Below are 13,808 nucleotides of genomic sequence, written 5' to 3' on the forward strand. Positions count from 1 at the left end.
TACTGCGTATTAAGTGTTGTCAAAGTAGAACATTGAAGTGGATTCATCATTTTAATCGGTTGCATCAGTTAAACCATCTGTAAAATTAGTGCTAATAAAACGGTAGGTGTTAGACGGCCTAATGTAGCGTATTTTATCAACGTCCACCCACTTCTTCTTTTTTCTTCTTTTTTTTTACACATCCATACCGGTCTGTTGCTCACGGCGCTGCATGTTAAGAAGTGTTTAACACAGTGAATCAGGGTTTTTTAGACAGCTGGAGAAGCCAGAGCACAACAGATGACAGTAAAGCAGTGGTGCACAAAGCTTTTTTATGGCATCCCCAAAAAAAGCTCAGGTCCCCCCACCCTGCAATTTTATTAATCACTAACAATGATGGAGGAAGCAACCAATAAAAAAAGGATCCAAGTTTTGTTTAGTGAAACAAAGGTCGATAGAGCGGCATCAGCCAACTCTTGTTTATTTTCCCCCAAATAAATCTTATTAATGCTTAGACCATATTTCCCCCTCCCTTATTAAGTGCCTTTATGCCCCCACAGAGGAGTTAGCCCACGGTTTGAGAACCACTGCAATACTTTGATCACTAACAACATGAGCTCCAGGTGTTGTTGGATGTTTTAGGATTGGTTGATGACAATGAGCCTATTAAAGATTATTTAAATACAAATGCACACTTGGTGATAATGGTTCTGTCCAAAGTTGAACTTCACAAGTAAATGTTCTGTTTTGCAATCAATGAATTAAAAGACACATGTATAAGTTTTCGATGGATGAATGCATTGGTAGTCCGTTACATGAGGTAGGTGAAACACTCTTGAGCATTAAAGCATTAAGCATTAAGCATTAAGCATTAAGCACAAGCATTAAACTGGAACACAGCATGTAACAGCTCAACGAAATGCCGCAACACTTATCTGTGATACAAAGTAAAAAATATCTGAAGTCTTATCTGGCATAATTATTCATCTTGGCCGTGTGTCAGTGCGGTTTATGCAGTTAAACTTGCTCAATCATGTTCGTTGGTACCAGGCACAAATTGAACAGCACGAGCCGCTCTCTGGTTTTTCTCAAACTTTTGCTTCAGCCACTTCAGAGCCAGCAGTGGCATTATGATAGTATTGTCATCAAAGTATCATGCCAGCTCACTGGGTTCATAATTCAATCACACAGGGGATTACCGCTTGTGTGACCAAATTATGAATAGTGAGAGCATGTTTAAAATTTAATGAGTCTGCTGTGTCTCTACAGATTTGTAGTCTGCAGTGTGGCATGGTGAGGAATATTAAGTGTAGCTTTCAGGGAAGTGTGGTAACCTTTGCACATTAGTACATTTGGACAGGATCTACAGGTGTGTGTGCTGAGTGGTTTGAAGCAGTTGATAGGGCTGTGAGAGGACAGCGAGGGAATAATGGCTCATTTCATCTGCAACAGAGCCTGGTTAAAAACTAGTGACTTCAATTCAGCCTGTTCTACCCTCCTGGATTCAGGAAACCAGGATGTAGATCTCTTATGTCTCGTTCACACCAGGATAGTCCAGGGGACTTTGAAAGTGGACCAAACTGCCTGGACAACGTCATGCAGTTACAACGGCTGCTTGTTTGTTTTCCCACTGTAAGTAACCGCACCAGGATTCACTTGCAAGCGGACCAAGACCCACATTTTAAGGCCGGCCAGAGTTTGCTTGTTTGGTCCCCACACTAGAGTTCAGATGAGCTTTCACACCTGCCCAAACGAACCGTATAAAACACATACTGTCCTATTTACAGAATCTGTACTTTCTGTGCATGCTAGTGACACATACGCTCGCCCAGAGATGGTTTCTTTGAAAAAGACACCACTGTGCAAGACTGTGAGAAGCAAAGAGTTGCATTTGTCTTCTTAACATCAGGAGATGGAGTCCAGGTTTTATGAGATCAGGTGGTTATGAATGTACATCATGAAAAATACTTTAAAGTCTGACCTGACATGGATATGTCAAATCATGTAGTTTTAGTTCAGAGTCTAAGTTTTTTAGAACTAGCACAAGGCAGGGCTGAAGTTATTGAACTCAGCTGGTGTTGGTGTCGCCACTTTTCTCAGTATTTTGCATACTGCAGTTCTTCTGTCAAGGTTTCCTCGTTCAGAATTCTAATTGTCTGTCTGACAAGAAAGATGAGATGTCTGCTGTCAAAGCTTCCCAGCTGGACCTCTGTAGAAAGCAGCAGGAGAGCCTCTGTCAGCAGCAGGAGTTCTCCAATCAAGTGTGATGCTGGGGTTTGGCCTACTTTGTGTTTTCTGGATGGCACGTATCAGTTGTAGAGTTGTTTTTCAAGGTTGACACAAATGTCTTTGGATTGAGCCTTCTCATAAATGATCCGATTTCTCCCAGAATTTGATTCTTTTCAGTGTCAATGAATTGTTATTTTCTCCTACACTGACATGTGAAGGAAGCTGCTGACTAGCTGTTAGTTGGGTTTAACTCTGCTGTAAAGAGATGCTGTTGCAGTAACATTACATAAACCGTCTTTCAGTAACTATTATACAATAGACTCATACAGTTTTACAAGTATAATGTAATGCAGTCCACCAGTGTTGTAGTATTCGAGATCAGACTTTTTGAAGCGCTTGGTCTCGTCTTGGAATAATTTAATCACACAGACTCAGGATTTTGTTTCAAGAACGGTCAAGATCACAGCTGTGGGGATGTCACCAGTGTTTCCCATTAATCACCAAATGATGTCTAACATGCAAAGTTCTTCCAACAAATCAAACTCAGTATTTTATGAAGCAGGTCATTAAAAAAAGAATGAATATGAACTAGTTCAGTTTGGGGGCTGTGATAGTGACCATACTAGGGCTGCTACGATTAGTCGATTAGTCACGATTATGTCGACGAAAAAACAAACAAAAAACCGATGCGTCGACAACTAATTTAGTTTTTAACCAAGGTTCAGGGACGGCCGCACGGTGCCGGAGGATCCCCTTGTGGGACCTCTCCCCGGCGCTGGCTGGCCTCCGCCGGGCGCATTTCCTCCGTGGCGGGTGTGCCGCAACCAGCTCTGGGTCGGCTTGGAAAGGCTCGAGGGCAGAGGTGGTTCACGTCCCCGGCTTTACAGCCCGCCCGGACCTCACCGTTTCCCGGGAACTCATTATTTTCAGTTAGCTCATACTTCAAGCTGAAAGCTGATGATCTGATCAGCTGCATGCTGGTGCGATAAGCTGTATGTTTTACAGTCAATTTACGTATGATCCGATTAGTCGACTAATCGAAAAAATAATCGGCAATTAGTCGACTATCAAAATAATCGTTTTGTGTCAGACCTAGATCATCCTATTTTATATTTGGAAATGTATAAAAAGGAAATGTGTGGGACTTACTGAGAAGGATGGGAGGCCTCACCTGAAGAGATTTGGTGAATATTAGCTACATGTACATCATCATCAAGACTCAGAGCATGACTGTTGGTGATGGAAATACCATGTGGACTGTTGTAGTAGGATACAGGTCATTCCACCTCCCTCAGTATTAATCTACTTGGCCTTTATTTGTTGACGCTGGCCCACTTTTATTGGAGATTTTAGGGAGTCGTTGTTGTTTAACGATGCAGCAGCTAATGGAGTGTTCTTTTTCTCTGAAGGTTAATGTTATCCATCCACTTTTACACCACACAAGTTTTTTGGAATCAGCTCCTGCACACTGTGCTGCTGCGTGTAGTCATGATGTAATAATGCAAACACACCGCAGCATTATTATAATCATATATAGTCATATTATAATAATAGATGAGAGGATTAAAGGGTTCAAAGAGCAGCTGGAACGGATGTGAAAGGTCAAGGGTTGCGTGGTCCCTGTGGTAGTAGGGGCACTTGGGGCAGTAACCCCCAAACTGGGAGAGTGGCTCCAGCAAATCCCAGGAACCACATTTGAAGCCTCAGTCCAGAAGAGTACAGTCCTAGGAACATCGAAGATACTGCGCAGAACCCTCAAACTCCCAGGCCTCTGGTAGAGGACCCGAGCTTGAGGATGACACGGATACCACCCCACCGGGTGACTAAAGATCTAAATGAAACTGTCTGGGTCTCTGCAAGCTGGTGACTTGACTGAAGACTGAAGATTGCGAGGAAAAAGAAACATCCCTGTGTGACGTCACTGTTTTTGCAGTCCAGTTAGACCAACCTTTGTCCTGATTGATTGAATTGATCAGCTGATCAATTCACAGAGTATGTCTCTGTGAATAATCAATCACATACTGTATATCACTACAGGTGATCAGAGCAGCTGTTGTTCTAATGTCAGATACATATTCAATCAATAATTCATATTTACTGCTGCTCGTGTCTCTGAATACTGCATCTTACTTGCAAATGTTGGCGGCTGAACGTAATTGGATTCAATCAGGGATTCACTCTGCCTCGGTGTTTGCTCGGTGTAGCTGTGAGCTCACATTCATTCCAGTGTTGGGAGAGATTACGTGCCACATCTGCCATAATTCAGTGTGTGTGCCCCAGCTGTGAAGCGAGCAGTCCGTTTTTATTCCATCTGGAATGAAATTAGCTCATAATGATTTCACGCCTTAATCTTCCAACTAACCTCCATCTGAACAGAGGGAGGCCGACTGCCACGCCTACTCATGGACCACAATGATTCCACAGTGATTAGTCAGGAATTTGTATGTATGGCAGGGAGCGGAGCCACAACAGAGCTCTTCATCATTTATGTAACTCAGTGCAAGTGTGTTAGACACACACACACACATGTTTACACATGTGTGTTATTGTGTTTGGAATAAGACACTTGACTTTTTGAACATCGACATAGAAACCAGGGGATCTCCAACTCCAGCTTCTAAAGGCCTTCATTAATGATCACAGAGCAGCTTCAAATACAGATCAAATATTTTGACTTTGACGTCCTGAAGTCTGGAGAGGACGTCACTGTTGGCATGTTCACTAATCCGTCTGTCCTCACCACAGTGATGCAGCCACACACTCGTTTCATCTCCAGCGTCTTCTCAGAGTCTTTGATGGGGCTGGGTTCACATCGTAGTTTTAATATGTTGTTATTTCAGTCTTCTGTGGTTACATTTGATTCTTCTCTGGTAATATCAAACACGTCGAAAGTCCAGTCATACATCATTTTACCCCCTAAGTGTCGCTCATGACTCCACCACTCCCAAAGTGGAACATAATAGATGAGAGAGTTTAACAACGCGTTGCCACAACTGTTTCTCAATAAAAGACTTGTAAGCATTTATGATGGATGTATTTTAGTTTGGAAGGGATACAGGAAGTGTTGAAGTAATATATTTTTTTAACAGGACAAACCGGAAACCTGTGCTACGTTACTAAGCATTTAAGCTTAGTAAGACGACTTTGTTTACTTTGTTTTACTTGTGCTTCTACATGTGTAAATATGCTACGTAGTTCATGTTTCTCTTTTGTCTGTTTTCACGACCTGCACTTTGCACAGGGTATTTTATTCTGAAAATCCACTGGATTCTCTCCACTGTCTCTGTGTCTGGCTTCCGTCAGCTCGAGGTGCTCGGTGTAAATGATGTGGGCTGCTCGCAGCATCCGTCAAAATAGAACAGCCGTGTATTCAATGCGGAGGCGGTGGTGGGGTTTGAAACAGACTAGAACGGCCTGTGGATTTTGGGGGTTAGACGCTCAGATGGTGAGTGAGGTTTGTTCTCTGAGGAGTCCAGGCTCTGACCGTACATTATGCAAATCTCTGCATTTCCTTAATCACTTATGTCCCTGAGTTACCGTAACCCAAACATATAGCCCATATACAGACCCAGAGTTGTTCTCTTATGCCACCAAATGAAGTTCAAAACATGTCACAGCAGATGGAGTCTGCTTGGTTGTCAGTGAACTGTATGCCTAGGGATGGGAATCGAGAACCGGTTCTTGTTGAGAACCAGTTCCGTGTGTTTAAATTCCATGGAATCGTTTGGCAGTTTATCTAACGATTCTCTTATCGATTCCAGAAAGCACGACAAATTACGCCACGTAACTTACGCAAGTTTGGCACGTGCAGTGCAATCAGTAGTAAACAATGTCACCCACTCGGTTCAAACGCTCCAAAGTTTGGCTGCATTTTACCAAAACAGACGGCAACAGGGCGACTTGCAATCATTGCAAAGTGGAGATAACGGCGTCGGGAGGGAACACGACGAACATGCAGAAACATTTGCGCACACAACATGCAATATTTTTAAATGAATGTCGTGTTTTTGACACGCTTCGGACTGGAGATGAATCTCAACCTAGCAGCAGCGGCAGCAGCCAGGCTATGAACACCTCTGTGGTTACTACAGAAGGTAGTTACACATCATTACTATTATCCAGGCTGTGGGCCTCTTTTGACCTCGCTGTTGGTTTTGTAAGGCCGTGATACTTCTAACTAAACAAAGTTGATGCTGATCAAACTGTTTATTCTCCTTTTTTCCAAAATGAGAATCGATAAAGAATCGAATCGTTAAGCAGAATCGATAATGGAAGTGGAATCGTAAAAATCTTATCAATTCCCATCCCTATGTATGACTGTCCATTAATCAGTTAATAAATGTATCTGACCATCTCCACCTCAGTAGAATTAGAATGTTGCGGCAGTTCTGTCACACATGTAAACATTTGTTCCTCCTCAATTCACAAACGGCTCCATCAAAAAAAAAAAAACTAAACTTCTTCTGTAATTTGGTACCAAATAAAAGTTTCATTTGACACCAGAAAGAAGAACGAAATACTAAAACTGTAAAAAAGCGTCTGAGAGGAAGTCCCACTGTTGAAAAAGCTCCAGATTGACTTTTCCATGTTTTCATTTTAAAATATCAAACAGGTTGGGATCGTTACCCATGATCCTTTTCTGTCTCTTCCCCCCCTCCATAGTATCGACAAGGTGTCCAAGGTGGCGTCCCCGGTGCTGGTGATCCACGGTACGGAGGACGAGGTGATCGACTTCTCCCACGGCCTGGCCATGTACGAGCGCTGCCCCCGCGCCGTGGAGCCCCTGTGGGTGGAGGGAGCCGGCCACAACGACATCGAACTGTACGCCCAGTACCTGGAGAGACTCAAGCAGTTCATCTCCTTCGAGCTTCCCACCTCCTGAGAGGGGAGCTCAGCACTCAGGCCAAGGTTCATCTCAACACACTCCAGAGGCCTCCTCCTTATCATCTCCCAGCTTCCTCTCTTAGCGTTGGAGGCAGGGCTGGAGTTAACTGACCACACTGTTCTCCCCCTGTCCTCAGAGCCATTTCAGGGTGGGAATGTGTAGCGGACTTCGAAGAGGAGGTGGTTTTAGATTGTTGAGGTGCAGCCGAGGGTTTAAGGGCCGGTACCAGCCAGGTGTGAAGCTTAACGTGCAGTGATCCCAAAACCTGGCTGGTGCTCCGACATGTGGACACGTGTTTGCCAATGAACCCCGGGCCTGGACGGTGTTTGCACTCGCTGCTCCATCTGGATTCATTTCAGCCTGCCCCCCCTTTTTCCTCTCCTCGCTCTCTCCATCAGTGTCTCACTGTGAGCTTCAGTCTGTCACACGTCCGTCTTCTCTCCTCTGTTTTCCAACAATCCCCTTGCTTTTCTTTGGACTGAGAGTCTTTGCGATGTTAAAGCTTGATTTTTTTGTATTCTTTTATACCAAGTGAAAGAAGTATGAATTTTGCACCTCCAGACACTGTTGAAGTTTTTTACTTTTTCTGTATTTTTAGTTACCATTCAGGGTTAATTCAACAGTTGCACTTTTTTAACGTGCAGATATTTTCAGGTAAAGGTTTTTTTTTTTCTGTGTTTGGATGATGTATATGTTAATTGCTTTTGTTATCGACATTCCATGTTTTTCTTAATTGCAGGTGGAACTTTATTTTTGTGTGTGTGTGCTTCAAAGCTGAAAGTTACTTGGCGTGCAGCCCCTGCACGTCCGGCCTTTTCTAGCTGTGATCTCTGTAGTCGTGATGCATGCTACTCTCTCTCACAGCGAGCCCATAACGCCAAACCTCATTTAGAAATCTAGCGATTTACACTGCGCCTAACTTACTTTGGCGTACGTACATAGAATTGTTCTTGAATCTTTTGGAGCCACTGGTGAATTCGGCATACTACTGAACTACACTGGTGGATCATCTGTGTGTAGAATTTAATGCTGCGTTTCCCAGAGGCGTGAAGGATTTGTAAACGGCTCAGCAGGTCATTAAGACAAACACCGAGCACCTGCCGACGCCTCTGTAACCCTCAGTCCAATCAGGATTTTGTCTATGCATCAAAATTGTCACTTATCATGTCACACCATGCGTGTTCCTTTGTGTCGCTAAGCCATGCAGCACTGAGTATCCCCGCCTTTTGGGGGGCGATACAGAAGCTTACCTCAACAAGAAGAGAGAGCAGCAGGTATCAGGGCTGATCATGTGGTCATGACACGGAAGCACACTCCACTCAGTACTGTAAACCGAAGCCAGGGAGCGCTGCGCTGCGTTCACCTGCAGACAGAAAACACTGAACTGTGAACTAAGCTCCGTTTTGAAGGTATTCAAGGTGAACACCGCTTTCACACTACAAATAAAAAAGCCTTACGTTCGTAGACATTTCACCCCGGTCCTGTCGACTACAGCGGGACTCTTGTGGTCTTCGGGGAGAGAGGGGGGGCTGATAACTGCTGCTATCCATCAGAGGAATCAATCAGTCAATCACTGTGAAAGCCAGACAGTATGGGGAATACTGAAATGACAGCAAGGTACTTAAAGACCAAACTCACTCTGACCACTGTCGCCGCCCTCCCCTCCGCTCCTCGCCAGCCACGTGTTTCCCGCCTGCAGCAGGAGAGGAACGAGCCACGGATTGCCGCTCTTTTACCAACACTTTGTTTGTCTGTGCCGAGCCCCTGAGACAGCTCGCTCAAACTCCAAAGACACCTGAAGCTGAACGCCGTGGGAGCAAAGCAACGCATGCCAATCACCTCTCATAGTCGTGGACATTTTCAACTTGTATCCGCTGTATTTGAATCATCGCCCCTCTCCCTTCTCCCTCCCCTCCCTGCTAATGAAAACAAACTGAAGTGAAACACTGAGAATGAAGTTAAACACTTAAACGTTGAAGTAAACCTAAAAAAAAAAAACTGCTATCATATTGAAGTAAGTGCCGAAAAAGGATTGTTGATGGTTTGATTGGTCCGTGTATTGCTGTCAAGTGGTTTGTCAGTTGGGTTTTAATGTTTTCTGATTCTAGCTAATGTCGGGCTGATGTTTTTGGATAAGGAGCCCTCGATCATCTCTAGTATATTTCCTCTAGCTCCTCTTTTTAAAGGAAACCAAGACCCTGCTTCAGTCCTGATTATTGTTTTGATACTGACATTTTTACGAGGTTTTCCAGTTTAAATGTTGATAGATTTACACTGTCTCTGAAGCTGGTTTGTACGATAATCCTCTGTAATAGTGTACTTAAATATCTTCTCTATACATATTAGCTCTTAAATAGGGCCGTCTCGTCTCATCGATTTAACACTGGAATCATAATATGCAAATGAAAGGCAGACGAAGCTCGTTTAGAATCAGATTTTGTTAATCGTGTGTAAAAGAGATGAAGAAAAAGCCTTAAACATGCCGTGAAACAGATTGTCATACATGTGATGGTTGTTGCAAGAAAGCAACACAATGGATGTTTTAATGCTTATACTGGAATAAAGGATGCATGGAAGAGTCTGTGTCTGACCTCGTTTGTTTGTTTGGACGCCTTAAAGGCATGTCCGTCTGGAGAGCGGGATGCCACATGGTCTCAACAAAAAAAAAAAAAAAAAAAAAAGGTGAATTGACCCTTTAAAAAAACATTTTCTACCTACAGCATGGGTCCCCAAACTTTATTCGGTGCGGGCCACATCAACTTGCCTTTCTGTGATGGGGGGCCGGGGTCAGTCTATAACCGGAAATGATATCAGTCAAACCAGGATTTCGTGGTGAAAGTTGCGGTGCTTTTTACATTTTTGTTGCGATTTTGTTGCGGGAGGAAGTGAAAGTTGCGATAAATTGCGATTCGACAGTCGCAGAGAGGGCGCAGCGAGCACTAAGTCCACGGCCCCGGGAAGCGGCGCGGTCCGGGCAAGAGGGCGCTGTAAAGCTCACGGCCAGAGCCGTGAGCCACCTTCACCCCCGAGCCTTTCCAAGCCGACCCAGAGCCGGTCACGGCGCACCGCCGCGGAGGAAATGCGAGAGGTCCCACGAGGGGATCCTCCAGCACCGTGCGGCCGCCCCTGACCCGCCGAGTTGAATCCCCCGGGCAGACTGCGCGGAAGTTGATCACAAGCAAAGTCACGTCGGAATATACCATTGTGTGAGGGGATGAAAATTAGCTAGTACTGTAAATAGTTCATAAATAAGGTAGATTTTAATTAGAATGCCAAGCTTAATCATTAAGTGTGGATATTTTATAATAGGAAAATGCAATTTTTTGAAAAATAGGCCATGTTTAGAGGGATTGTTTGGGATCGTTAAGTGGGCCACTCCAATTGTTTAGGCGGGCCGGAGTTTGGAGACCGCGGACCTACAGCATCATTGTCTGTGTGTGTCTGAATGTCTAAATGTACAGCTGGTTATAAAACATTCTCAGTCACTGGCCAGAAAAAATAAATCATGCCAGTAACAAACAGTACCATAATGAGGAAGTGAAAGATCCCAAATGTTAAATACTAGCAGGTGTAAAGGAACTTTAGCAAACTAAAATTGTCAGTTTAAATCAGACACTCAAAGAATGAGAAAATATCCAGACATTTGATGGCAGAACTGTTTGACACCCAACCGAGCGCCAACCTGCGTGGCGTGGAATAAAGCAAGTCCCTGGCCTTAGGTCTGCTGATGATCCACATCTTTGCCAATTTTTAGAGTAGTTGGGAAGCAGAACTGCCAAGCCGAGCCACATATTCTGGCTCTTCAAAAACCTGTGGGTGACGTCACACTTAGAGTGGTGGTCAAAAGTTTACATACACTTGTGAAGAACATATCATCATGGCTGTCTTGAGTTTCCAGTTATTTCTACAGATTTTTCTGATAGAGTGATTGGAACAGATACTTCTTAGTCACAAAAAACATTCATGAAGTTTGGTTCTTTTACGACTTTATTATGAATCAACTGAAAATGTGACCAAATCTGCTGGGTCAAAAGGAAACATACAGCAATGCTAATATTTGGCTACATGTCCCTTGGCTTTGGTAGCCATCCACAAGTTTCTGGTTGAATCTTTGACCACTCCTCTTGACAGAATTGGTGCAGTTCAGTTAAATTTGTTGACTTTCTGACATGGACTTGTTTCTTCAGCTTTGTCCACATGTTCTCAATGGGGTTTAAGTCAGGACTTTGGGAAGGCCATCCTAAAACCTTAATTCTAGCCATTCCATTACCACTTTTGATGTGTGTTCGGGGTCCCTTCGTCCTGTTGGAACACCCAACTGTGCCCAAGACCCAACCTTCGGGCTGATGATTTTAGGTTATCTTAAAGAATTTGAAGGTAGTCCTCCTTCTTCATTATCCCATTTACTCTATGTAAAGCACCAGTTCCATTGGCAGCAAAACAGGCCCACAGCATAATACTACCACCACCGTGCTTGAGGGTAGGCATGGTGTTCTTGGGGTTAAAGGCCTCACCTTTTCTCCTCCAAACATATTGCTGGGCATTGCCGCCAAACGGCTCGATTTTTGTTTCGTTTGACCACAGAACTTTCCTCCAGAAGGTCTTATCTTTGTCCATGTGATCAGCAGCAAACTTCAGTCGAGCCTTAAGGTGCCGCTTTTGGAGCAAGGTCTTCACAACACACTTGACTATGGACACTGACACCTGTGTTCCAGCAGCTTCTAAATCTTGGCAGATCTGCTTTTTGGTGGTTTTCGGTTGACTCTTCACCCTCCTGACCAATTTTCTCTCAGCAGCAGGTGATAGCTTGCATTTTCTTCCTGATCATGGCAGTGACAAACCAGTGCCATGCACTTTATACTTACAATTGTTTGCACTGTTGCTCTTGGGACCTGCAGCTGCTTTGAAATGGCTCCAAGTGACTTTCCTGACTCGCTTTTTTCAGATCCGTGCTGAGCTCCTTTGACTTTCCCATTGTAGCGTTTGTATCCAATGAGAAAAGTGCATTAGTGTGTATTCCAGATCTATTTATTGTCCACAAAGAGCAGCCAGGGAAATATGGAATGATTCATTTGTTCTAAGTTGCTATTTTTTAATGGGGAAACAAATCTGTGGCAAATGAAACAGATTTTGTAAAAAGCAGGGGCAAAAAAAAAATCTGGATTCTGTACAGAGATAATTAGAAATGTGTGCACCGGTGATTCATAGCACAAACTGATACTGAACACTGATACTGACATTTCCTCTCAGTCTCACGTCAACACTTCACTTCATTTGCCTGTTAAGTTCTTGCTGTGACTCTTGTTCACACTCGCTCTGCAACCAAAAGCCGTAAACATTTTACAGACTGACAGGTGAGTCTGATCGGAATGTTTTGGTGGTGTCATCCTGCACAGTGCCGAGCGTTCAAAATAAAATCACTGTTCACGTATTTGGGAGCATCTATTATTATTATTATCTAATGGATAATACACATTTATAGACCTGTTCATTAGCAGCTATGTGTGTTTGTTCTGTCTCTTCCGTTTGGATGTGTTTAGGTTTGCCACATTTCTATCATTACTGCCTAGCAGAGGGAGTGTAGCTGTTCACAAAGCTCTCCACACGTTTTGCTGCTTGCTTATCAGTTGGCGCAGGTTACCTTGCCTCCATCACTCGCCCACGCTTGCCGCACAAAAGTGCTGATGTTAAATGGTTTCTCTTTCCTGGGGGATGCAGACATTTGGCAGGCTGTAGGCGGGAGGGGCATCAAGTATCTGCACTTAATATCATGAGAAAGTTTTCCAAGTCATGTGACTTCATGGCAGCGTTTTAAACTAAATTTATACATTTACGTCAAACTCCGAAAAGGCAGCCTACGTAGACAGAGACACTGGCCATGAGGTAAGAGTTGTTATTTTTCTGGTTAATTATCTTTTGGGGGGATTTGTTTTTGAGCAAATTTTTATGTATTCTTGTTGTTTCTTCCTTCCTTCCTTCTTTCCTTCCTTTCATCGTTTTTTTCTTCCTTTCTTTCGTTGTTTTTTTCCTTCCTTCCTGCCTTCCCTCGTCGTTTTTCCTTCCTTCCTTTCGTTGTTTCTTCCTTTCTTACTTCCTTCCTTATACCTTCCCTCCTTTCTTTCATCGTTTTTTTCCTTCCTTCCTTTCTCCCTTCCTTCCTTCCTTCCTTCATTTTTTTCTTCCTTCCTTTCGTCGTTTTTTTCCTTCCTTCCTTCCTTTGGTCGTTTTTTTCCACAACTTTTGAAAACAAACTTATTCAATATGCTTCCTACAGCAGCCTGAAAAAGTTTTGGTCAGCATTTAGGTTTCACGAAAACATGGACACATGTTATAAAAGCATGTCACCGTGTAGTTTAGACTAACCACTGAGGAGACGGAGCCTTTCTGGGGACGAGGTTTTCGTCACTCTTATTAGCTCGTGCTGCCATGTTGACGTTTTACCGGTCTCTGACGAGAAGAGGTCGCCTCGCGCAGGGGAGGGGCCGGGCGTTACTGGAGGGAGCCGTACCATAATCACTCTAGTTAAAGTGAAAATCGATTTTATTTTTGAACATCGTCCTAAATCGTGAATTCAAATGAATTGATAAAATTGATTTATCGCCCAGCCCGACTGCAGGCCAGTTGCAAAGATGTCAAGAGAAGACACAGGAGGGGCCCCAGAGTTGGAGGATGCACCAGCAGCATTGTTTTGTTCTAAAAAGTTGTAAGTAAAAAG

The 13,808-nt window shown here is 43.7% G+C and overlaps 1 protein-coding gene across 1 annotated transcript in view; it reads left to right on the forward strand.

Annotated features, from left to right (window-relative positions):
- The window catches only part of LOC104938801 (alpha/beta hydrolase domain-containing protein 17C), a 42,844-nt gene extending 33,172 nt beyond the window's left edge, over positions 1 to 9,672 (forward strand). Inside the window, 1 exon segment of the mRNA XM_027281618.1 lies at positions 6,871 to 9,672. Coding sequence (XP_027137419.1) covers positions 6,871 to 7,090 — 220 coding nt within the window. The 3' untranslated portion in view covers positions 7,091 to 9,672.
- Positions 9,673 to 13,808: the final 4,136 nt, after the last annotated feature.

The sequence above is a fragment of the Larimichthys crocea genome, chromosome VIII, assembly GCF_000972845.2.
Source record: "Larimichthys crocea isolate SSNF chromosome VIII, L_crocea_2.0, whole genome shotgun sequence".
NCBI classification, from domain to species: domain Eukaryota; kingdom Metazoa; phylum Chordata; class Actinopteri; family Sciaenidae; genus Larimichthys; species Larimichthys crocea.